This window comes from Microcebus murinus, chromosome 7, assembly GCF_040939455.1.
Source record: "Microcebus murinus isolate Inina chromosome 7, M.murinus_Inina_mat1.0, whole genome shotgun sequence".
In the NCBI taxonomy this organism is placed as follows: Eukaryota; Metazoa; Chordata; class Mammalia; order Primates; family Cheirogaleidae; genus Microcebus; species Microcebus murinus.
Genome location: NC_134110.1, coordinates 33,567,528 through 33,591,063, shown reverse-complemented (window position 1 = coordinate 33,591,063; position 23,536 = coordinate 33,567,528). Strand labels below are relative to the sequence as shown.

Sequence of the window (23,536 nt, the reverse complement as noted above, 5' to 3'; positions counted from 1 at the left end):
CTCCCTTGATAAGGATGACAATATACTCCTTCCCTTCCATTCTTCTTACAGATACAACATCTGAAACTCTGGATCTGTAAATAACAGGAGCAAAAATGTCGATGAGGTCAATGCAAACCTTCACAAAAGAGCCTAAATTCAACTCAGAATAAGAATTCACATGCATAGCCCAGATCTCACTTGGTTATATCCCTCGGACACGAGACTCAATTTGAAAAGGTTTCAGAAGTTTCCCAACCAGAAAATCCAATGCTCTAAGGAATGGCTGTCTGTGCCTGGTACTTGGGCTTGCCTGGTTTGTCATTTGTGTTTAGAAATGTCAAGATCAATACCACGCTTTAAAAAGTTACCTCCCACTTGGGGTCTCCATCAATTTCCACCACCTTCAAGCCATGTTTGTTCTTCAAGTGCCTATTGAACTCCCATTTGGTGCCATACACAAAGCTGCAAACAGGGCACTTCAAGCCACCTGAAAGCAAAGACAGAGGTAAGAAGATGTATGCATAGCACATAAAAATGCAACGGCTCCTCCTATCCAAATGCCTCAAATGCAAGAAGTGTGTTATTTTGTCTCTAGCACTTACATTCAATCCAAGCTTACCTTAGTACTATAACATGACAGCAACGCAGTGTATATGTTTTCCAGGGCAGAGATTTGAAAAATTAATGTACTTTTTTTCATTTACTGAATAAGCATTTGCAGAGAACCTTTCATGTGCTTGACATTTTAAATGACAACGAGAACTAAGATGAGTAACATAATTCCCGACCGTATGGATAAGTGGCTTAAATTGTTCTTCTATTTTTTCATTTGTAAATAAAACATAATTTAGAAAATAAAAATGGAAGTGGCTGCTTTTCTCAATCTCTTTTGTCCCAAAACACTAAGAGCAGGAGCCAGATTCTCAGTCTCCTTCACATCAGAAGCTAAGTCATTCATATATACTCCCACATAAATTTCCTAGTAAAGAATACATTAAAAAGCTGGTCACATCCTGATATGTCACTATTTATTGAACTGATTAAATTTTGCACATGTTCTGGGAAGTGTTTGGATGCTTTAATTAAGAGAATATAAAACTGTAGGTTTCTAGGTTAAAAAAAAAAAACACCAAAATTGGATAGTCACACAAAAGACTATCTTTTTACAATTACATTAGAAGCAGCAACTAAATTGGAACCTGGAGAAAAGTCTCTCTGAATAGATTGTGCCTTCAGAAGCAAAGTCCAGCTCAGGAGGCTCACTGTGGTCCTGGTGCCGGGCCTCCAGGCCACTGGCCCAAGCCAGGCCAACTGCTGGCACTATCAGGCCACCCTGCTGAGCTGGGCCTGGGCAGTGACTGCCTCATGGAGTCCCCATGACTACAGCTGTCTGGAACTTTGAGGCTAACCGATTCCAGCAGGTCACTCCTAAGTCAAGAGCTCCCTGCCCCATCCTCCCCTGCCAAGCACCTGCTTCTGCTCTGCTTGAAATCTCTGACTCCATGACTTCTTCTGTCTACACTGGTCCTACCATTGTATCTTAGATGCTGAGAACTCCTAGGCAACAAAATTCCCAACACTGGCGTCATCAGAGAGAGCTTGCTCCTTCCCCTGCCTCTTGAGCAGAGGCCACTCAGGCTCACAAGCGCCAAGCAAGGAGGCCAGGGCAGGGCAGAGCAGGGCAGCGGTGCCCCCTCCCCTGCAGAGTAGGGGCATTTCCTGGTTTGCCCCTCCTGTCCATAGGGCCACGCCCATCAGGAACTTTGGCATGTGCCCTCTCCCCCAGGGTCAAGTGACTTTAATGCACCACCTCATAGTTGCCCAAGAACCTTACTTATCACTTCACTGCCTGTGTGAAATTTCATTCTCATGATTTTTCTTTTCTTTTTTTTTTTTTTTTTGAGACAGAGTCTCACTTTGTTGCCCAGGCTAGAGTGCTGCGGCATCAGCCTAGCTCACAGCAACCTCAAACTCCTGGGCTCAAGCAATCCTGCTGCCTCAGCCTCCCAAGTAGCTGGGACTACAGGCATGCACCACCATGCCCGGCTAATTTTTTCTATATATATTAGTTGACCAATTAATTTCTTTATATTTATAGTAGACATGGGGTCTCGCTCAGGCTGGTTTCGAACCCTGCCATGCATGGGGCTAAATCCAAGCATCCCACTCTAATGACCGCCAGCCCTCTTGCTCTCTCTCAGTTGAGCTATCGTTATCCTTTGACTTTGGGAGCTTCTTCTGTTTGCATCCTCTCTCATTTTCTCCCAACTTGCCCCTTGCCCTTCTAACTCTACTTCCCTCTCCCAAGAGCCTACAACTCTTGTTCAGTCTTATCCGGGGGCAAAAATAAAAAAGGAAGAAAGAAAGCCCACTACACTGCCTGGGTACAGCCCTGTCGTCTTTTACAGCCAGGATCCTATGGAGTCTCCACTTCCAAGACCTCACCAGAGAGTGGTGTCATCAGCTACTCCTGAGTGGACAATGAGCAGGTGGAGGAAGGCCAGTTTCCACTAACCATCCCCCCATATCTTTTAAATTTTATTCCATGGGAGAAAGAGTGCCCTACTCAAAAAAACTGCTGACATTAAGGTCAGAAATGTAAACCAGAAAAATATTATGATGTCATCTCTTCTTTGCCTCTGTTCATTATTTAGGCCAGTGGTTCTCGACAGGGGGATCTAACAGGCAGTGTCTGGAGAAGCTTGCAGTTGTCATAGCTGGGGGGGGGGGGTGCGCCTGGTATCTGGTGTGTAGAGCCCAGAGATACTACTGAACACTCCACAATGCAAAGGACAGCCGCGCAACACAGGGTGACCTGGCCTTGACCGTCAGCAGCACTGATGCTGAGAAGCCCTGCCTCAAACCATGGCACGCTGCTTCTTGTGCCCGAACCTTTCCTGGCACCGCACATGTCAGGAACAACAAACACTTTTCACTCTTCATCTTAATACCAGTACCACCACCACTAACAACAACATCATACATCTTCCGCTGACAGGGCGGTTATCAGGTGTCAGACACCTCACACATTAAGTCTTGCTTTCCTCACAAATAGCCCAAGCACAGAGGCATGCTCACCTTGTTTAATACAGAGGCTCCAGAGTGAAGTAAACTTTGTGAGGTTGTAAGACTAACAACTGAATCTGACTCCAGGGTTCACACCCTTAACCCCAGCTGTGCCCAGCGTGATGTCTGTGCATTATAAGGCAACGTTGACTACAACCACCAACCAAAATCCATTCTTTCTGGGCCTCAGTGACATCACCTGTGCCTGGGTCTGCTTCCAGCATCTGACTAACTCCTGTGCAGGCTCCTCATCCTCTGTTTGGAGTCCTAAAGCCCTCAGTCCCTTCTGTATCCCTGACATGCATATCCAGTGATGTCCAAAAGTATCCCATTTCTGCAACGCACATGTGAACAAGTGATCAAGATGCTTATGCTTAGGCAGCAAAAGGGCTGAGCTGACCACTGAGTGTATCTCAGGCTGCCGTATTTATGCGCTGCTCAAGGGACATAGAGGAGGAAAGGAAGCAGGGAAATTCTGTATTGGCATCAAGGTTGTCTGGACAAATTTATAGAAGGATCATGTCATTCTCATGGGGATCTATCACAAAATTTAATCATCTCCAGATGCAGTCGTGGGGTGCTCAACCTCCTAAATCAATCCTATGTCAGTGGAATCTAGACAGAGCATCTTCTTGCCTATCAGCTGAGGTGGTGGGCGATTCTCCAGTCATTGGCACAAACAGTAGCCAACCTGCAGGCCCGCACACGTCCTCGGCTCCTCCTGCCCTCTGCTTTCCAGTCCCTGCCCCGGGAGCCTGTGAGAGCGCACAGCGGGCCCGACACAGACAGAGGGCAGAGGAAGGTGGCTCCTGCCATCAGCAAAAAGGCTGACAACAGATACCAAACTCTTATGTTTCAAAATATCCACAGAAAAGGCGGCTTGAATAAATGTGCATTTTCTGAAACTCAAAACCACTGCACCTCTTGTTAGGCAAATCCAAATGGGCTTGTTCTTTCTTACTCAGAGGATAATTAAACTTAGTTTTAACCTCCTTTATTATCACTTGTTATTATAATCACCTAAAATGGTATCTTTTCCTATGATCATCTTTTAAAAAACCTCCAAGGTGTGAGGACTTCTACTTTTTTTTTTTTTTTTTGCTAAACTGACGATGCTTCTCCTATAAAGACTTAATATTACTACCGTGAACAAAACCAAACTACATTTTAGGCTTCAAAATGAAATTAAAGATTCCTTCTGGGGTTCTCTTTAATGAAAACTAATTTAGAGAAGAAAACATTCTTATATTATGTTTAAATTAAACTTAATATGATAATGCCCCCACATTAATTAAAACTTCAACCTTTGCCACAGTGACTTTAATTAAAGAACAAATGAAAATATGTAATCTAGACCGAATGTGTAACTATGCCAGTTAATTGACATCAGAGCTGAGAGAAATTAATTTCTAGTGCAATTCATTAAGTTCTTAGGCGATGCACAGTAAAGGTCAGTGGAAGACTTGTGGATTTACTCACAGCATTGACATTAAGGGCACACCATAAAAACTACAAGCCCTCAGATCACAATTTCCTTGAGTGGGCTGATTAACCAGGCAAAAATATAAAATTTCAGGAGCAACTTTAAAAATCGATCATGGTATCCTTTGGTCTTTTTGGAATGCAATATATTCTAGGGAGTTTTAGTCATTAAAATATTTGTGCTCCTTTGTAGTGCTTGACATTATTGAAAATTCGATTTCATTTTCAATAACATAACTCCCGGGGCAGCTTGGAACACTGGGTGGGGAGTGAGAGGAGATGAGTCTGGCACGTGCTCACGCCTTAGTGTTCCCTTCTCCTAAGGTAAAAATGCTCAAGCTCATAACCTTTGAAAAGGCACTGCATGCAGCAGGCAGAATAATGGGCCCCCCAAAAATGGCCACATCCTAATCCCCAGAACACGAGACTATGTTACTATACTTGGCTAAAGGCACTTCACAGAGGTGGTTCGGCTAAGGATCCTGAAGTGGGGAGATTATTCTGGATTGTCTCAGTGGCTGAACGTAATCCCAAGCCACAGCGACGCAACGTGAGAGAGACTCCGCTGGCCACTGCTGGCTCTGAGGATGAGGGAGGGGCCGGGAGCTGAGGCACGTGGGCAGCCTCGAGAAGCTGGAAAAGGTAAGAAAGTAGACCCTCCCCTGGAGTCTGCACAAGGAATACAGGTTCCTCGGCACCTTGACTTTAACTTGGTGAGACTCACTTTGGACCTTCAGAACCAAGATGATAAATCTGTGTTAAGTCACTGCCAAGTTTGTCGTGATTTGTTTCAGCTGCCATCGGAAACTTACACAGAGACTAAAGGACAACTAAAACAAAAGAAGCTTAATTATCAAAGGAAAGTGGATACAGAGTGATTTTATTTTGTATGAGTAACAAGTAAAATATGGAATAGGACTTTGTTGACATTCTCATTTCCTGTTGTCTCTCTCTCTTTTTTTTTTTTTTTTTTGCACAGATGGAGTCTCACTATATTGTCCAGGCTAATCTTGAACTTCCGGCCTCAAGTGATCCTCCCAACTCGGCCTCCCAAAGTGCTGGGATTATAGCAAGGAGCCACCATGCTCAGTCTCCTGTTGTCTCTTAACTCAGTGCCTGCCCCAGCGCCCAGACAGAGCCCCAGCCCAGAACTAGGCAATGCTTAGGGATAGTATTATAATCAAGTGACAATCATATGCAAGCACTGGGATAGAGGGTTCCTGGTGACACAGTATGCAGTTAGATCCTATCTGCCAATGGGACCCAGGGATACCTGAATCCTGTCTCAAACGCAAGCACCCTTCACACAGGATCCTGAAGAAAAAGAGCATAAGGGAAAATACAGTGGAGGAAACAAAGTATATTTTATTATTAGCCAGGCTGATGTCCTGAACCCCAATTACAAACCCTTAGCAAACAATATGTGAGCTCTTCCCATCACCCCATGCTCCCCAAAATCTTGGGATCTGACACCCTCTGTACAAGCACAAGGAAGGGCTGGCAAGAGAAATAGGTCCCAGAGTCAGCCATGGGTCAGATTAGCAACTAACCTTGGGGACAAAGAAATAAGAGAAAGTAAACAGCACCTCATGTGTGTGACTTTTGAACACATTACTATATGGCCACCAGCAAATGTGACCGAATCAGTATCCTAGAGTACGACTATGCCTCTGCTTCTTCCTCTTTAATTGGTGCAAACTCCTACAAACATTAGGGGACATCAGATGTGTGAATGGCAAGGCACCAGATGCTGAATCAGGAGACTGGGTTTGGCTTTGCCACTTGCTTGCTGTGACCTGGGGTCAGTCACTTGCCCTCCCTTTGTTTCCTAATTTTACAACAGGAATGATGATGCCAACTTCACAGGGCTGCTGTGGGAGAGAAATTAACATATAAAATAACAATCAATAACACAGCATTACATTACTCTATCACTCACTGCAAACATCTGCCAATAATTTATTGAATCTTGGCCTCAACAAAAACAACTTTTTAAAATTTTATTTTTTCTTTAGAGACAGGGTCTTGCTGTGTCACCCAGCCTAGAGTGCAGTGACGGCAGTCTTGAATTCCTGGCTTCAAGTGATCTTCTCACCTCAACCTCTCAAAGTGCTAGAATTATAGGCCTGAGCCACCATGCCCAGCTTCAAAACAATTTTAAAATAAAAATGTCCAAAAATCAAACGCATGACTTTCGGGTTACTGATAGTTTCTGAATTTTCTGCTTTGCTATTTTCCCTAAATCTGGCATGAAAAATTAAGATATGAAGATACATCCAAGGTACATACTGACATTCTTCTAATATAGCACTTCAAAATAACAAAGATTTCAGCAGATGCCCCAAACGAAGCCTTCTCCCCGATACTACTCCTCTCATAGCTTCTCTTGTCTCCCCACCCTTATTTCAATGACTCTTTAAAATTGGGGGCCACAGAGAAGGCGGTCAGCCTTTGGGAGAAGCAGCTCTCTTCCCGTAAGCCCCTGGGCACAGCTGAAAGGGAAGCGTACTTTCTGCTAGAGGCCAGAACATGGAGCCTTGGTAGGAGCTGTCTAGCCCTCATCCCCAGCTTAGGCAGTAAGAACCATAAACGCTACCACATGACTCTCTTGCCTGACACCAAATCCCAGTGCCCAGCATGGCACACAGTAGGAGCTCAAGAGGTACATACTGCAAGAAGAAATATGTGGATAAACATAACAGTACATCTGAGCTATTTGTAAAGCACTCACTACATGTTGGCACTGTCTGGGAATCTTGGAGAATAATATCCAATCTTTGCAACTACTGCTGATGCAGGTGTCACCCTCGCTCTTTGTAAGTGTATAAACAGGTTCAGAGAGGTTAAGCACCTAGTCCAAGAGCCACAGTCATCAGAGATCCTGGCCCCAGGTCCATCTGACTCCCAAGCCTATGTTCGTGCCAATAACCTAAGAGACTTGAGGGAAGGCTTGAAGGCCACTGAAAAGTGACCAGCCTGTTGAGCCCCATCTTCATCCTGCTACTTGCTGTAGATGTGCACGAAGGATTTGTGCAGCTTAGCGCTGCAGCATCTGATGCCTCTCACAGCCTGTGATTTACGGAACCATTCTTGAGCTGAGCTTAATCAGGCATATTTTAAGGGGAGGGAAGGGGCAGGCCCACTGAAGCAATACGAGTATGTCTTCCTTAAAGAGCATGAAATGTGTGTTTGTGTGGGAGAATGCCTCGATCCATATTAATGAACAAGAGATGGCTAAGAGGAATCTGCCTTCAAAGATCACAAGCATATAAAATATAAGCTGGGAGTAAAATATTTGCATAATGCTCAGTACAAGCCCAATTACTAAAAAGTACCAGAGTTCCAGGGGGCTGGTGCATCCAGAGGGCCTGGCTGACAGGGGCCTGGCAATGTCGCCCTGTGCCCTCAGGAGCAGACGTGCGCTGGAGCCAGGCTGTACAAGCTTGCACGCCGAATGTGCACACCTCTCCCCAACTCCACATCCAGTGACGTCATGTCGGGAGCTTAACATCGGCCATGGTGGAAGAATTTACGCCACAGAAGTTGGCAAATGCTACAAATCAGGCTTCCCCTCTCTCCAGCGCTGGAAGAGTCAGCTGCTGAACATCTACCCTCACAACAGTGGCAGGTGCCCAAGGAGCCGCCACTCCCAGCAAGCTTCTAGCACCCATGGAAACCCACCCAAACTCCGTGGAAAATACCATGGGACCACCCCCCAGAAACCCACACAGAACAGAACTGTCTGGCCTGGGAAGTCTCAGCCCCTTTTTAGCCTTTTCCCAGCCTCCTCTGCAGCACTGCGCACTGGCACCGTCCCCAGAATCTCTGTGGCGCCACAGCAAGGAGCATCTTTTCCAGCAGTAGATGGCTTTGCACACGTCACAGCGAGACACTGTCTGAACACAGTTGGTGGACAAGGAGTCCCTGCACTTGGTTTCAACAGACTGTAACATCATTTCGAGAAAACTACATTTTATTCATGGTTCTTTACTATGTTATTATTTTGAAACATCTTTCTCTACATCAAAACAAGAAATTATAAACTTTCATGAAGATATTTTTGGAGGAGTAGGAGAAGGAAATAAAACCAGGTGGGGATGGAGAGAATTATTAGAAATTAATCTAAAGAAAATGAAAAATTCCAGCGCTACCAAACAATTCAGCATTTCCAAACACAGTAATTTAATCCAGTTTCACCTTCTCCTTCCCTCTTGCAGACCTAAGAATAGTGTGAACTTTGTGCTTCTGAGATTTCTAAACTGTGTTGATACTTAACCAGCTATCTGATTTCTGAAACTGTTGTTCTGCCAAAGCATAATGGCACGGTGTCTCTTTAAGAGCCAAGAGACATGTAGTTGTCTCCTTTAACATGTCTCTTGAAGGAGAGGAGGACTTAAACATACATGCATACTTATGTACATATACATGCACATATACACATGTACATATGCATATACATAAACGTATGTACATACACACAGTCAGCCCTCTGTATTCGTCAGTTCATCATATCCATGGATTCAACCAATTGTGGCTCGAAAATATTCAAAATATAACAATGACAATAAAAATAATACAAATTTTAAAAATACAGCATAACAACTATTTGCATAAAATTCACATTGTATTAGTTATTATAAGCAATCTAGAGATGATTTAAAGAATACGAAAGGACGTGTGTAGTTTGTATGCTAATACTATACCAATATTTTAATCTCAAGGGCTTGAGCATCTGCAGGTTTTGGTATCTGCGGGATCCTGGATCCAATACCCCACAGATCTCGAGGGAAGACTGTGTGTGTGTGTGTGTGTGTGTGTGTGTGTGTGTGTGTGTGTGTGTTTGTGTGTGTATGTGGGTGTGTGTGCACATCTGAAAGAAGGTCAAAAACATTCCTGCAAAAATCAAATATAAAACCCAGACTCCGAGGAAGGAAATAGCAGAGGATGTAAACAGATGGAAATCCATACCATGCTCGTGGATCGGCAGACTCAATATCATCAAAATGTCTATACTACCCAAACTGATCTACAGATTCAATGCAATACCTATTAAAATCCCATCAGCATTCTTCACAGATATAGAAAAAATAATTTTGCGCTTCGTATGGAACCAAAGAAGACCCCGAATATCAAGAGCAATTCTAGGCAACAAAAACAAAATGGGTGGCATTAATATGCCAGATATCAAACTATACTACAAAGCTGTAGTAATTAAAACAATATGGTATTGGCACAAAAACAGGAATATTGACCAGTGGAACAGATGTGAGAATCCTGATATAAAACCATCCTCATATAGCCATCTCATCTTTGACAAAGCAGACAAAAACATACGCTGGGGAAAAGAATCCCTCTTCAATAAATGGTGCTGGGAAAACTGGATAGCCACCTGTAGAAGGCTAAAACAGGACCCACACCTTTCACCTCTCACAAAAACCAACTCACGCTGGATAACAGACTTAAACCTAAGATATGAAACTATTAGAATTCTAGAGGAAAAAGTTGGAAACACTCTCCTAGACATCGGCCTGGGCAAAGAGTTTATGAAGAAGTCCCCAAAGGCAATCACAGCAGCAACAAAAATAAATAAATGGGACATGATCAAACTACAAAGCTTCTGCACAGCCAAAGAAATAGTCATGAAAGTAAACAGACAGCCTACAGAATGGGAGAAAATTTTTGCATCCTATGCATCCGATAAGGGACTGATAACTAGAATATACTTAGAACTCACGAAAATTAGGAAGAAAAAATCAAATAACCCCATTAAAAAGTGGGCAAAGGACTTGAACAGAAATTTTTCTAAAGAAGACAGAAGAATGGCCAACAAACATATGAAGAAATGCTCAACATCTCTAATCATCAGGGAAATGCAAATCAAAACCACAATGAGATATCACTTAACCCCAGTGAGAATGGCCTTTATCAAAAAATCTCCAAACAATAAATGCTGGCGTGGCTGCGGAGAGAGAGGAACACTCCTACACTGCTGGTGGGACTGCAAACTAGTTCAACCTCTGTGGAAAGCAATATGGAGATACCTTAAAGCGATCCAAGTGAATCTACCATTTGATCCAGCAATCCCATTGCTGGGCATCTACCCAAATGATCCAGTGACACTCTACAAAAAAGACACCTGCACTCGAATGTTTATAGCAGCACAATTCATAATTGCAAGGCTGTGGAAACAGCCCAAGTGCCCATCAATCAAAGAATGGATTAATAAAATATGGTATATGTACACCATGGATTACTATTCAGCTCTAAGAAACAATGGTGATATAGCACACCTTATATTTTCCTGGTTAGAGCTGGAACCCATACTACTAAGTGAAGTATCCCAAGAATGGAAAAACAAGCACCAGATATATTCTCCAACAAACTGGTATTAACTGAGTAGCACCTAAGTAGACACATAGGTGCTACAGTAATAGGGTATTGGGCAGGTGGGAGGGGGGAGGGGGGCGGGTATATACATACATAGTGAGTGAGATGTGCACCATCTGGGGGATGGTCATGATGGAGACTCAGACTTTTGGGGGGAGGGGGGGAAATGGGCATTTATTGAAACCTTAAAATCTGTACCCCCATAATATGCCAAAATAAAAAAAAAAAAAAAAAAGAGGAAAACAATTGGACCATAAACATAGTGTCCTCAAATTAATTATCCAGGGAATTTTTAATTTGTTTTATCTCATACTTCCAACATTTATTTCCAGTAGCTGACATTTTTTGAATATCTATATATACAAATTTCTATAGTTGTGGGGGGAAAGGGAATGCCTCTAACCCTTGTTAGGGAGAGGCAAAGATATACAAGTTAACTAAAATGCCAAAAAAAAAGAAAGAGAAAAACTTTTATCAGGTGGTGGGCAGGTGGCAGGGGAGTGGAGGAAGGGTAGGGTGTATACTTACATAATGGGTGTGGTGTGGTGTTCACCATGGGGGTTGGACACACTTGAAGCTCTGGCATGGCGGGGGGGCAGGGTGGCAGGGGGTAATATATGTAACCCTAACAATATCTGTACCCCCATAATATAATGAAATAAAAGAAAACAAATCATATAAGTTTTACAATTGTCATCATTTTACAGATGAGGACCTTGTATCATGTTGTATTTGATTTGTAGGGCTGCTACAACAAGGACCCAAAAAAAAAAAAAAAAAAAAAACCCAGACTCCATCAGGGAATGCCAATTGATTACAGACAGCCTTAAAAAGTTAACTGAAAACTTAGGGCATGAAACAGTTCAACCTCAGCACATTTTTTTGCAGGGCAATGATGAAAGTTTGGAAGCACAGGACAATGATAGCATCATCAATCAGATCCCCATGCCTGTCCCAACAGCCACAGTAAATGTCTATTTCCTGCCAATCCAACTCAAGAATGTGTGAAGGATGTGAAAACGAATCTTTAGCCTGCAACACCAGTTATTTACTGGGACCCTAAACCAATCCATTCTCCTCTCTGGGACATGGGGTTGTAAAAAATAATTCAATGGCTCCAGAAGCCTTAGATATTCTAAGGAAAAAAATTATATAAAAGAAAGGAATGGAGATGTATTGCATGCATGCATTCTCTCATCATCCATGATGATGGCTGCAACAACCCCATCCTGCAGGTGAAGGGCCTGCAGGGGAGAGGTGAGATAATTTGCTCAAGATGGCACAGCTAAAGAAGAATGAAGATTCGCACCAGGGCCCTCTCCACTACCCCATCCTGCTCCCCAGCTCCATAAAACTGCCATTAAGAAAATGAAAGGCACATGCTCACCATTACCCCAGATGGATGGATTTAAAATTATCCTGAGTTTTCTGTGCTGCTCATCTATTTCTGTGCATCAGCCCTGTCACTGAAAGTGCTGAAGGATATAGTCAATTCATTTGTTTTACATTAAGATGCATTTCATGGCTATAACGGCAAGCAGAGCTTCTCTCTGGCTCAAAAACGCTGAGCACCCCCAGCTGCAGCAGCTGACAATCTCACATCTCTGTTTACTGGGGGCAGATTTCTAAAACTGTCTTCAGCTTCAAATAGTCACAGGGCTTGGGAAAGAGTAGCAACTAACACACTGCATGCCACAATCATTTTTTGGTTGAATTATCAAGGAGTGGATATAAATACGACCACATTTCTCTGTATGGTAACAGCACAGGAGCTAAGCCCTCTCAAGAGGGAATATGTGATTATTTACTGAAAAGAAAAAAAAAAAAAAAAACCCAAACTTTTAATGATATTAGAGGCTTTCATTAATTCTCATTAGTTTAAAGGTTCTACAATTTTTTTCTTTTCAGGATGAATAAGCAATCTGAGTATTCAATAAATATTTTTAGATAATTCAAAAAAGTACACCTATAGGTATGCTTGCAATAGCATTAGTTATACCTGCAAGGGAAGAAAAATCTAGAAACTCTATAATGTTTAATAACAGAATTGTTAAAATAAAGTACTTCCATTCAATGTTGCATTGCAAAAAGCTCTTAGAAATTATAATTAGGAAGACAGTATATCAAAGGAAAACAAAATGTTCCTGTTAAGTAAAGAAAGAAAACCCTGCACTTTCATCTATGCAAACTTTATGCATAGACAAAAAATAGCAGGCACTGCAGATAAATGAACCTTGTTGGAGGGTACAGTAGAACTTGTGGGTAAATTTTTACTTCTGTCATTTTAGATTTCTATTACAGTTGTTATTATCTTAACCAGGCAGTAAGAAATGCTGATAAATAACAATGAGGAGGATAGGGATGACGATGATGAGGAGGAGGAACTAATAAAACCAAAACGTTCTCACATTAGAACTGACTGCAGGATGGCAGCAGCCCTTTCGTGGGGACTTGGGCTGGAAGGAAAGTGGCAGGACCCCGGCGTGCCAGCACCTGGCCTACCTTGCTGAATGAGCACTTCTGCCGCGAGCTCCCCGGTGCCGGCGTTGGCGTACTCCTCGTCTGGGTGCTTCCTGTTGTAGTGCCGCTTCAGAGAGCCAGATATGTTGCAGGAGTAAGGGCAGTGGGCACAGCGGAAAGGCTGCAGGGATGAGGAGGACGGGTTAGGAAGGTGTGAGCCCCAAATGTCAGCCTTCACGGCTTCCCCACCTGCTGAGTGCCTAACGCCCCTAGAGACTGCGATGAACTGGGCCCCATCACCTGCAGTATGTTCTAGGGAAAACCAATGTGGCAGGAACGCCGAGTCCTGCCTCTTCAGCAACCAAATGACCAGGACAAGGTGTCCTCAGAGTAGGAGCTGTCTCCGCTAAATGCGTTTGTTATCATTGTTTCATTTCTTTTCTTCTTTCATTCACCCAAGAATGTATAGCTCTGGTTCAAGAATAAGATAATAAAAACAGCAATATAGCAATCTACTACCTTTTTTTTTTAAGTGAATGCCATTAAAAGTAGCTCCCATTACAATTAATTCCCTGATACAGTCACACGCTACATAACGACATTTTGTTTAATGAAGGACCGAATGTACGACAGTGATCAGAGCAACAGGCCGTACATGCAGCCAAGGTGTGCAGTAGGCTATAGGCTATACCACCTAGGTTTGTGTAAGCACACTCTATGGTGTTTGCACAATGACAAAATGACCTGGTTTCTCAGGACATATCCCCATTGTTAAGAGACACAAGATTATATTTGTTCTTTAGCTAAATGACTTCCTCCATGGTATTTACCTGTGCATACAAGGGTCAATCATTAGGGAATTCCATCTGGTAAAATCTATTTTCCACCCCCACTGCAAAAGACAAGGCACTTTCAGGATAAGGGTCACACGACCTTGTCTCTCCTCCTGCACACTGCTTCAAGGGCCTCATTAAAAGGGGGTAGCAGAAAGGAACAGCTACTCAGGCCTCCTGGGGAGCCCAGTGAGACCTGGCCATTGGCTGGGCGACGGATGTGCGTCTTGATCACTGCCATCTCTGGACTCGTGCTCCTAATAGGAAGCTATTAGAGCACCCTCCTAGACCGCGTGCCCTGAGATTCTGATAGTGCTCCAGGGGCATTCGAGGCCTGTTTGGTAACCCAGCAAGCTCCTAGCCCAGCAGGAGCAAAGGGTCACGGAGCAGCCCCTGACAGCAGCAATGTTCTGGAAGGGGCAGGAGACCCAGATGCAACAAGTCCAAGCACACCTCTGGCTCTGACCAACGACGGAACCTCAGACAAGTCATGAAGCTTCCTTTAGCACTGATCTATTCATCAGGAAGAGAGGATAACAACACACCTACCTCGTACGGTTACTGTGAGAATTAAATGATAGCATGTAAATTGATATCTAAGATGCCATACAAAATGTTTATTGTTTTCAGCAGCAATTTTACCACAACTCCTGCTGTGTGTCTGGGAGCTGAGGTACCACTGCGGCTATTAAGACTTCAAACACTACCTGGATTCCCCAACTGCCCAATTCCTCAATCCCTTGACCACTGTTGCCCAGAAGAGCTAAACTGGTGATAGCTGTGTCTGAACGTGAAGTGCACCAGTAACAGGGGAAAATGCCCTCTCATCTTTGAGGCTTTAATCAGCTCCTCTTTCAATGGTTTCTTCCTTTCAAGTCTACAAATGTTCTGAAGTCTTCAAAGACAGAGAGACAGAGAGGGGAGGAGGGACAGAGCAATGAAAATGAAAAGGAAAACCTTCCACCTTGCCCCCTGCCTTTGGTCACACTTTCTCGTAGGCCCCCTTGACCACCCCCAGCCCTGAAGAGCATTTCTGCCCACATCATTCACTCTGTCACTGTACTTTTTCAGGCCTCTGAGATCTCCCTGCAAATGACTCCTGGAGGTCTCCCTTCTCAGACCTTATGCCTCCCCACCATCTCCTTTGGCTGTTTGTCCCTTCCCACAGTGACATCTGTGACACTGTTACACTGCCATCACCAGGTTCTCCTCCTGCCACGGCTCAATTTTCTGGGTTTATTTACGAGATCTGCTTCCTAGGCCTGCTGTTAAATGCTGGCTCTCTCCAAGGTGCTGCCCTTGGTCTGCTTTGTTCTCCACCCTGGTTCCAATGATCCTTTTTGCATTGTTGATTGCTAGGTCTCTATGTCCAGTTGTGACCTCTCTCCTAGGTCACAAACAGGAATTTTCAACGGCCTGCCAGGTATCCTTGCAGGGATGCTCTGTAGGCACCCCAAATAAACACATGCAATTTCAGGCTCACATCTTTCTGTAAAATCAGCTGGGCCTCTATCTTTGGACAGAAGCCCATCAGTCATCCTCAGCTTTTCCTTCTCTCTTACTGTTCAACGGATTATTGCATCTTATCCAGTCTTCCAGGTAAACCTCTTCAGACGTCCTGGCCCTCAACATCTACTATCTCTGCAGCACAGAGAATGTGCCATCCCAGCCAAAAAAGGGAATGTTGTTGCCCGCAAGAGGGCCACTCTTGGAGAGAAAGTCACACAGCAGTTAATCCAGTTAACCAACCTGCTTTGAAACGTTTCCCGGGGACTTCTCCCTACAGCAAGGCCATGCTTTGGTTACAGGATGCTTTGTGCTACACAGTATGTTCTACATTCCTACATTCAGTCCTTCACGTAAGAGAATCCTTGTGGTTTGGTCCACAAGGGTTTATTAAACAAAAGGGCCTAGAACAAAAGGCAGAATTAATCAGGCTTTCTCATCTACTGAGCAGAGAACAAAAGGTCTAAAATTCCAATATATGGTCATTGCAAGTTAAAATAAAAGGTAAACCATCTCCAGGTGCTTTCATCTCTAAATAAGTAAATATCATGATGATACTATTTTTGGAATGTTAGCATTTACACATAAATCAAAAAGAAAAGCCAAAAATGCTATACTGCCAGCACTGGGCAGTCTGTGGGCAAAGACGTAGGAGGAGAAGGGGTGACGACAATAAGAAACGGTCCTGTAGACCCAGCTTCAGACTCAAGAGCCAATTGTATCCTTGCAGCAAAGCAGATAAATCGCCGACGCCTGAGATTTTCAGCTCCTTTTCTTCCCTATGCCTACCCCTTGGCAGAATTGCTAATGATAGGGGGAAAAATGCCAAAATGTGAACATATAGGCAAAAAATGTACAGTTGAGCCCAAATGAGAAACCGATCTCTGAGCTACCAATTTCTATCAAAACCTTAAAGATAGAAGGGACACTTCCATCCCCTACTTGGTACCTTCTCTCCTGGACTGCGGAAACTGAGCGACATCAGGGCCCTTCAAGCCAAACAAGTTCTGACCTGGGGGCACTGCCACAGGCCAGCAGGGAATTCCACTGGGGCTGTCGTAGGGGCAGAAACAGGCCAAAGAGAGAGTGAATGGCATCCCCAAGCCATTGTTAGACATGAGTCTGACTCCATTATTTATACTGCAGGTCTTGAGATTTCATTTATGAAGCATACATTTACTGATCTCTTACTATGGGTCAGGCACTGTCCTCCAATCCTGGGGACACAATGACAAACAAGGCAGATTTGTGATTCTCTAAAACTTAAATATCAACTCCGAAGATTAAAGGTTATCTGGGCAAACTAAATCAGAAAACCTGGTTTCTAAGTCAGACACTCACAAAGAGCAGATGACACTAGATCTGAAAAGGAAAGGTATTTATTCAAAGCTTTCAGGACAGAATCTGGCCAAGAGGTAGGAGGAAGATATAAACAGGCTATATCATCATAGTTCATCTGGAAGAAAACATCAAAGTTCTTATTTTAGTCCAAAAAGAAATTGAATCAAAAAACAAGAGACGGAGCCCACGGTCACAGCTATTATTCACTGTTGCACTGGAGTTCTTAACCAAAGCAATAAGATCTAACATTGTATGTATTACAATTTTCTCTAATATTTACTAATAGCTACCCTACCATATGCCAGATAGTTCTCTATTGCATGAATTAATTCCCAAGTGTCATAATAACCTCATACGGTAGGTACAATTATCATCCCTGTTTTACAGATAAAGAAACTGAGACACAGAATGGTTAAGAAACTTGTCCAAAGTTTCACAGTCTCCTAGCTTGGCTACTTGCTTTGTATCATAATTTGGGCTCCAGGTTCAGCAGACAATAAAGAGGTGATTTGGTTTCCTGCTGGCCATTATTTGCTGAGCATAAATTTCCCCTGAAGACCCACTGGAAGGGGTATGGTTGGTATTCTTGGATCTCCTAGACACAAGGCAGCTGAAATCTAAGTGCCACATTCTAGAATGAGGAACACCATGGTGGACTAGGAGAGATGGAGCCAGTTACTGGACTGTTGCAATGAGGCAGGGGCTATGGAGGGGGAGAAGATGAGGGTCCACACCAGCCAGGTCACAGCGTGCTGTGTGTTGAGTCAGGAAAGTGACATCAGGCAATGGGAGCCACTGGCAGGTGTCAGGCAGGGGAACAGCATGGCCAATTTTACATTTAGAACTCTGAAAGTTAAAAGAGAATGAACTTGAAAGGACGAGACTGGAGGCAGGGAACCAATTACATAGTTGCTGCAGTGGTACAGATGACAGATAATGAGAGCCTACAACGAGACAGGAGAAGAAGACACAGAAAAGGAAGAGAGCATTTAAGAGAGATGGATGGGGTAAGATCAACCAGGCTTGCTGGCTGGAATGACGTGTGAGAGGGAGGTGATGGAGAGCCTCTAGGACGACTCCCAAGTTCCCAGCATGGATGGCAGAGGAGGAAGAAGATCACAGCATAGAGGAAGAAGGTATGTTCTTAGAACTCTGGACATCTGGGAGGGTGGCTCTAGAAAGTGGCTGGAGACATGAGTCTAAAACTCAGCAGACAGTTGGGCTGTAGATACAGATCTGAGCACTGACAACTAGCCAATGCCCCAAGATTGAAGGCGGCCATGGAGAGAATATGTCAAGTGAGGAGAGAGGCAGGATTGGAACAGCACCCTTGACCACAGGGGCAGGCAGGTGAAAGGGGGATGAGTTCAAAGGACCAGAGAGAAGGAAAGCAGGTGGATCAGGGGTCTGGAGTCACAGGTCCTAGGGAAGAATGCTCTCCAGGAAGGGAGGGATAACAGAGTTGAGTGCACTAAGAAATCCAACACGAAAAGGCCTCGCCAGTGACTTCAGGACCTAGCAATTAGTGGGGGCAGCACTGGTGACCCCACCGAGAGGAGGTTCAGCAGCACGAGAAAAACAAAATCCAGGCTTCAGCAAGTGAAGGAGAGAAGACAAGTGGTACTAGGTGGGCTTTGGCTCATGTTCGTTTTTCAAAATGTGACATCAAAGGATCTTTCTCAAAAGGTACACTGAAGATTCCTGATTCAAATTGAAAGAAAAAGTGAGACTGAATTTGTTGAGGCCAAAATTCTTTAAGTTCTTGTAAAATATACTTTATTACAATTTGAGAATTTACTGTTCTGGTTCTTCCAACAAAAAGAAAGAAAACAGAAGAGGACAGGAAGTGCTGTCACACACATGAAATTGGGTCCTGAAAAACTTGATTAAAAGACATCTAACTACATTACAGCAACCTCACTTCCCATCAGCATCAAGGAAGGAACTTAGAGGAATGTTTTAAAACAGATGAGAAGCTGGTGATGAGGTAATGTTCAAGGTCATGACATTGGCAACCAATTACAATGCACACGGTGGCTTCTGGGTAAAAGAAGAGGCTGCTTTTCCCATTCACAGCAAGAGGAAGGTTCTCACCAGGTAAGATTTCGCAGCCTAATGTATGCACCCAAGTATGGCTTTATGGTTATAGAACTACATCAAAAGGCTCAGCAATCAAAATGTGGACCTGCCCTTTTGTTGATGAGCCCTCTGCTCTCTGCAGAGGATGGAGGAGGAAAACGGCAAAGTAGCAAGAGCCAGATGACACCAGTGGGTGAAACCTAAGGTCACAAATCATGATTTTAACCTGAGTTTAACCAGATGGCTGATGCGAAGATAGAGACACAGAGACAGAGAAAGATACAGAAGGAAATTATCCACATGACTGACTGAAATCTAGGTGAATTTGGATCCAAATGCAGAAAAAGGTCACATAAATGTTACCACCCACACGAAGGGGACTGGATGGTACAAGACAATGCAGACACTGCTGACGGAGTCCTGTTACTAGAACGTGGACACCTTCACAGCACCGAAGAAGCTTCTCCATGACAGGACCGCACCCTACATCAAGCGCGGAGCGTGGTGAGAAGCAGCGTGAGTGAACCAGGAGCAAGTCATGTTGCCCTGGCCATGTCATTAAACTCCATTGCTTTGGTTCCATAACTATGAAATGGGAAAACAACCCTTCCCTGCCCACCTGGATCAGGCTTAAATGGGGGTACCACAAACACAGAGTATGACTATGCTTTGAGAAGTATAAACACCATGAGCCTCACTGTGGTCCTTAATCAGTTCATGAGTATATCTGCATTGGTTAAGGTCATCGTCTGAGGCTCCAAGAAACCTCCTGGTGGGCATCCTCCCAACATCCCCCATGACAAGAACAGTCCCTTCCCTCCTAGCGAAGCTCTTCTCTCCATGCAGCCTGGCACCCTCTTGAGGAGCCAGCCTGCAGCCCGAGGCCCATCCCCACTGCCCGGCAGCAGGGTCCTTCTCCAATTTTGGAGGTTCTAGAAAGTTCCACCTACACCACCAGGACCACACATTGACTGGGACTCACTCCTGTAAACAGAACTAACAAGATTTTTATAATATGAGCTTTTAAGCTATTTAGCAATACTAACCATCACTCTCACATACTCTAATTTCTCAACAGCCATCATGCAGACTGGAAAATTCCAAAAAAGTGAGAAAATCGAAACTAAAACATTGTTTTCAAATGTCATGACATGCTTATGTTATATTTAACCATCAAGTTAAACACTGTTCTGTAGGCATTTAATTAAGCACTTGTTCATCTTGATTTCGTAGTTTTCCTATAGTTTTAGAGTCATTTTTTCAGGCTCATTAAAATGTGCTCAGTGTTCAATGGACCAAGTAGTCTGCCTGCTGGCGCCAGAGGACAGAGAGGCCAGTTCTCGCAGGCCCAGCAGGAACTCTGGACGAGACTGCTAGGACTGCCTCACATAGCCTGAAGGTAGAAACATCTCAGACTTCATATTTGGATATAGCCACACTATAGTTTGAATATTTGTGCCTCCAAAACTCATGCTGAAATTTAACTCCCATCATGGCAGTATTGAGAGGTGGGCCTTTAGGAGATGACTGAATCAGGAGGGCTCTGCCTCCATTAATGGATTAATCCTTTCAGGGAATGACGAATTAATGGGTTATCATGGGAGGGGAACTGGTGGCTTTATGAGAAGAAGAGAGAACTGAGTTAGTATTTGAGCTCACTCAGCCCCTGGCCATGTGAGTCCCCACCAGCAAGGAGGCCTCACCAGATGTAGCACCCTCGACCTGGGACTCCTCAGCCTCTAGAACTGTGAGAAATAAAATCCTTTTCTTTATAAATTACCCATTTTCAGGCATAAGCAATAGAAAATGAACACAAGCCAATTGACAGTTAGTCTTCATCTACCTCACACAAGTAGAAAAAGAAAAAAAAAACAAGGAAAGAAAGAAAAGAAGAAAGAAAAAGGAAAGGAAGGAAGAACAGAGAGAAGGGCAAGAAGTTAAGAAATTAATGCCAATGCCTGACTTTGGGGAGGATCAACCACAGGGCCACGATCCACTGGAAATATATAACAAACAAAACATCTGCAAGATACAAAATCTCATGTAAAAATTACATGCTGAATCATGCTGCCATATCTTTCTTACTAAATATCTTATCTTCATTCATCAAGTATTTCTTGAGTAGCTATTAGGTGCCAAGCACTATGCCAGGAACTGGAGTTGGGACCAGGGTAGGCCCCTCACTCCATGGAGATTTCCACTAGACCCTCTGATCACATTCACTGCCTCTCGCCTGGTGGCCTGGGGAGAGCATTAACATTTCGCCTCCTTCCCCCTGACGCCAGGTCTTTGAAGGCTAGGCCACTCAGTAACTTCGTTCCTGGAAGGCCTGCCTGGTCTGGACCTGCCCAGCTCTCTGATCACATCCCTCTCCATGGTCACGCTCACTCACTAGGCTCTAACCACAATGGATCCTTCCTCATCCTCACTCTCCCTCTGTCCAGAACACCCATCAGATTTCCATGAGGCAGCTGTGTCCTGGACCAAAGTGGAGTCCCTTAACTGCCCACCTCACTCAGTCTCGACCCTGCCATTCTCTCCACAGCTAGCGTCTGTATCAGCCCCCTGCTCAGAGCCTTTAGGTCTGCCTAGAGCCTACGGAGAGGCCCAGCTGACCTGCCCACACCTCTCTGTGACACCAGCCAGGTGCATGCTAGGCCCTGCGCAAGAGCTCACTCCATACTATCTCACTCCTCCAACTTCCATGCACGTTTTCAAGCCATTCCTTTTTCATTAAGAACATTCTCCACCTCACTCTCTATTTGGCTAACTTCTAGGACAACTTTGGAACACAGGAGATTTTTCCTGCCTCTCTTTGGGTCTGGCATGGTATGTTATGCAAGCATCTATTTCTGCGTTCGACATTGCTCCTTTCTACTTAGTTGCTTGGGTCAGGCTCTGTGTCTCTTCCTCTCGATATCCTCAAGAAAGAAGATATTGATTTTAATACTATATGACACCAAAGCAAGAAGGGGATATGGTTATTTTAGTGAAGCATGTCATATGACTGTGAAAATCAGCCAAACTTGTCTGTATGAACAAGCTGATCATGTTGGATTCAATGCTGACCCATTCATTCCAAGCAAAGCATCAAGCCTTAGATCTCTAAAGCAGAAATTATGGGATTATACAGTATAAATATATACCCTCCTCACTTAAAAAAAAAAAAACCCTCCTCTTATGCTTTGAAAAAAGACAACACTATTATGCTTCACAGATTTGATCCAAATTTGATGATTTCAACATTTTCTTTTATCCCCAAGTTACTAAAAATTTCTTTACACCGTCTATAGTTCCCAAAAGTGGAAATGCTCACCAAACAAGCTCCAATTGATTCAAAAGTCTGAGCTCGCATGCTACTCACCCGCCTTCACCCTGAAATCCTCCCTAACTCCCCAGAAAGATATGAGAGCTCTTTTCACTCTGCCCCTCAGCATCTGGGGAAGCTGCCCCACCTACACTGCTAAGGGGCAACTGTCATCTGCATCCCCATGTCCTCCACCCACCCCCAGGCTGCAGGCCTTCTGAGAGCAGAGTCCACACCAGAACACACTCACCTACGCCTCCCTGGCGGCCAGTGCCACGCCCAGCACAGGTGGACACCCCAATGCAGTTATGTGGCTAAATGAAAAAGACAAAAATATCTGCTTCTTTCTGTTAATGAAGCCTGTGTGGTCAGTCCAGCAAACCCTCCTAACAACAACAACAAAACCAAACACCCAAAAATCTAGATAAAATTAAAACAAAAAATAAATCCACATTAAATGTGAAGACTTTAAAAGACATTATAAAGACAGCAAAGAAATATCACAGAAGAGGATTGCATTCGTAATATACAACCCCCAAATGACCCATACCCAAAATGTATAAAGAATTCCTGGAACCAACTAAGAAATAACAAAATCACCTAATAGAAAGATGGAAAATAGTTGAACAGACACTGTACTTGAAAGAAGGGAATATGGGAGGCATTGAGGGAGAAAAAAAGAAAGAAATGCAAACAGCCAAAAAAAATGAAAAAGTGCTCAGCCTCATTAACAATCTTGAAGGTGAAAATCAAACAGCATAGAAAGGCCACAGCATGCTCCCCACGCTGGGAATACCGGACATTCACACCAAGACGTGGACCAACAGAGGCTCCTGTATACCGCTGCTGCAAACTGGACAAGCACGTTGGAAAACAGTCAGGCATCACTTAGTAATGCTGAAGACGTGCATACCCTACAGCCTGAAAGTCCCTTGTGGGTGTGCTTACCCTGGAGAAACTGGTGGACAAGAGCATGGGGACACAGGTAGACAATGCATAGCAGCAGGGCCCATGACGACAACAAAACAGAAAGAACCCCACCCAATCACCTGTGTGCAATCAAATGGATAAATATACCACACTAGGTCCACAC

General features: G+C 44.0%; 1 protein-coding gene across 5 annotated transcripts in view; it reads right to left on the bottom strand.

The window, feature by feature from the left end:
- ZFAT (zinc finger and AT-hook domain containing) overlaps positions 1-23,536 on the bottom strand; it is a 207,278-nt gene that overhangs the window by 45,164 nt on the left and 138,578 nt on the right. For all 5 annotated transcript variants that reach the window (XR_012920142.1, XR_012920140.1, XR_012920141.1 and 2 more), the window contains 2 exons: positions 13,420-13,558; positions 351-469 (listed from right to left, as the gene is read on the bottom strand). Coding sequence is in view for 2 of the 5 variants with exons in the window: in XM_076005001.1 (XP_075861116.1) it covers positions 351-469; positions 13,420-13,558 (258 nt within the window). In the remaining 3 variants the exon portion in view is untranslated. The remainder of the gene's footprint in view (positions 1-350; positions 470-13,419; positions 13,559-23,536) is intronic.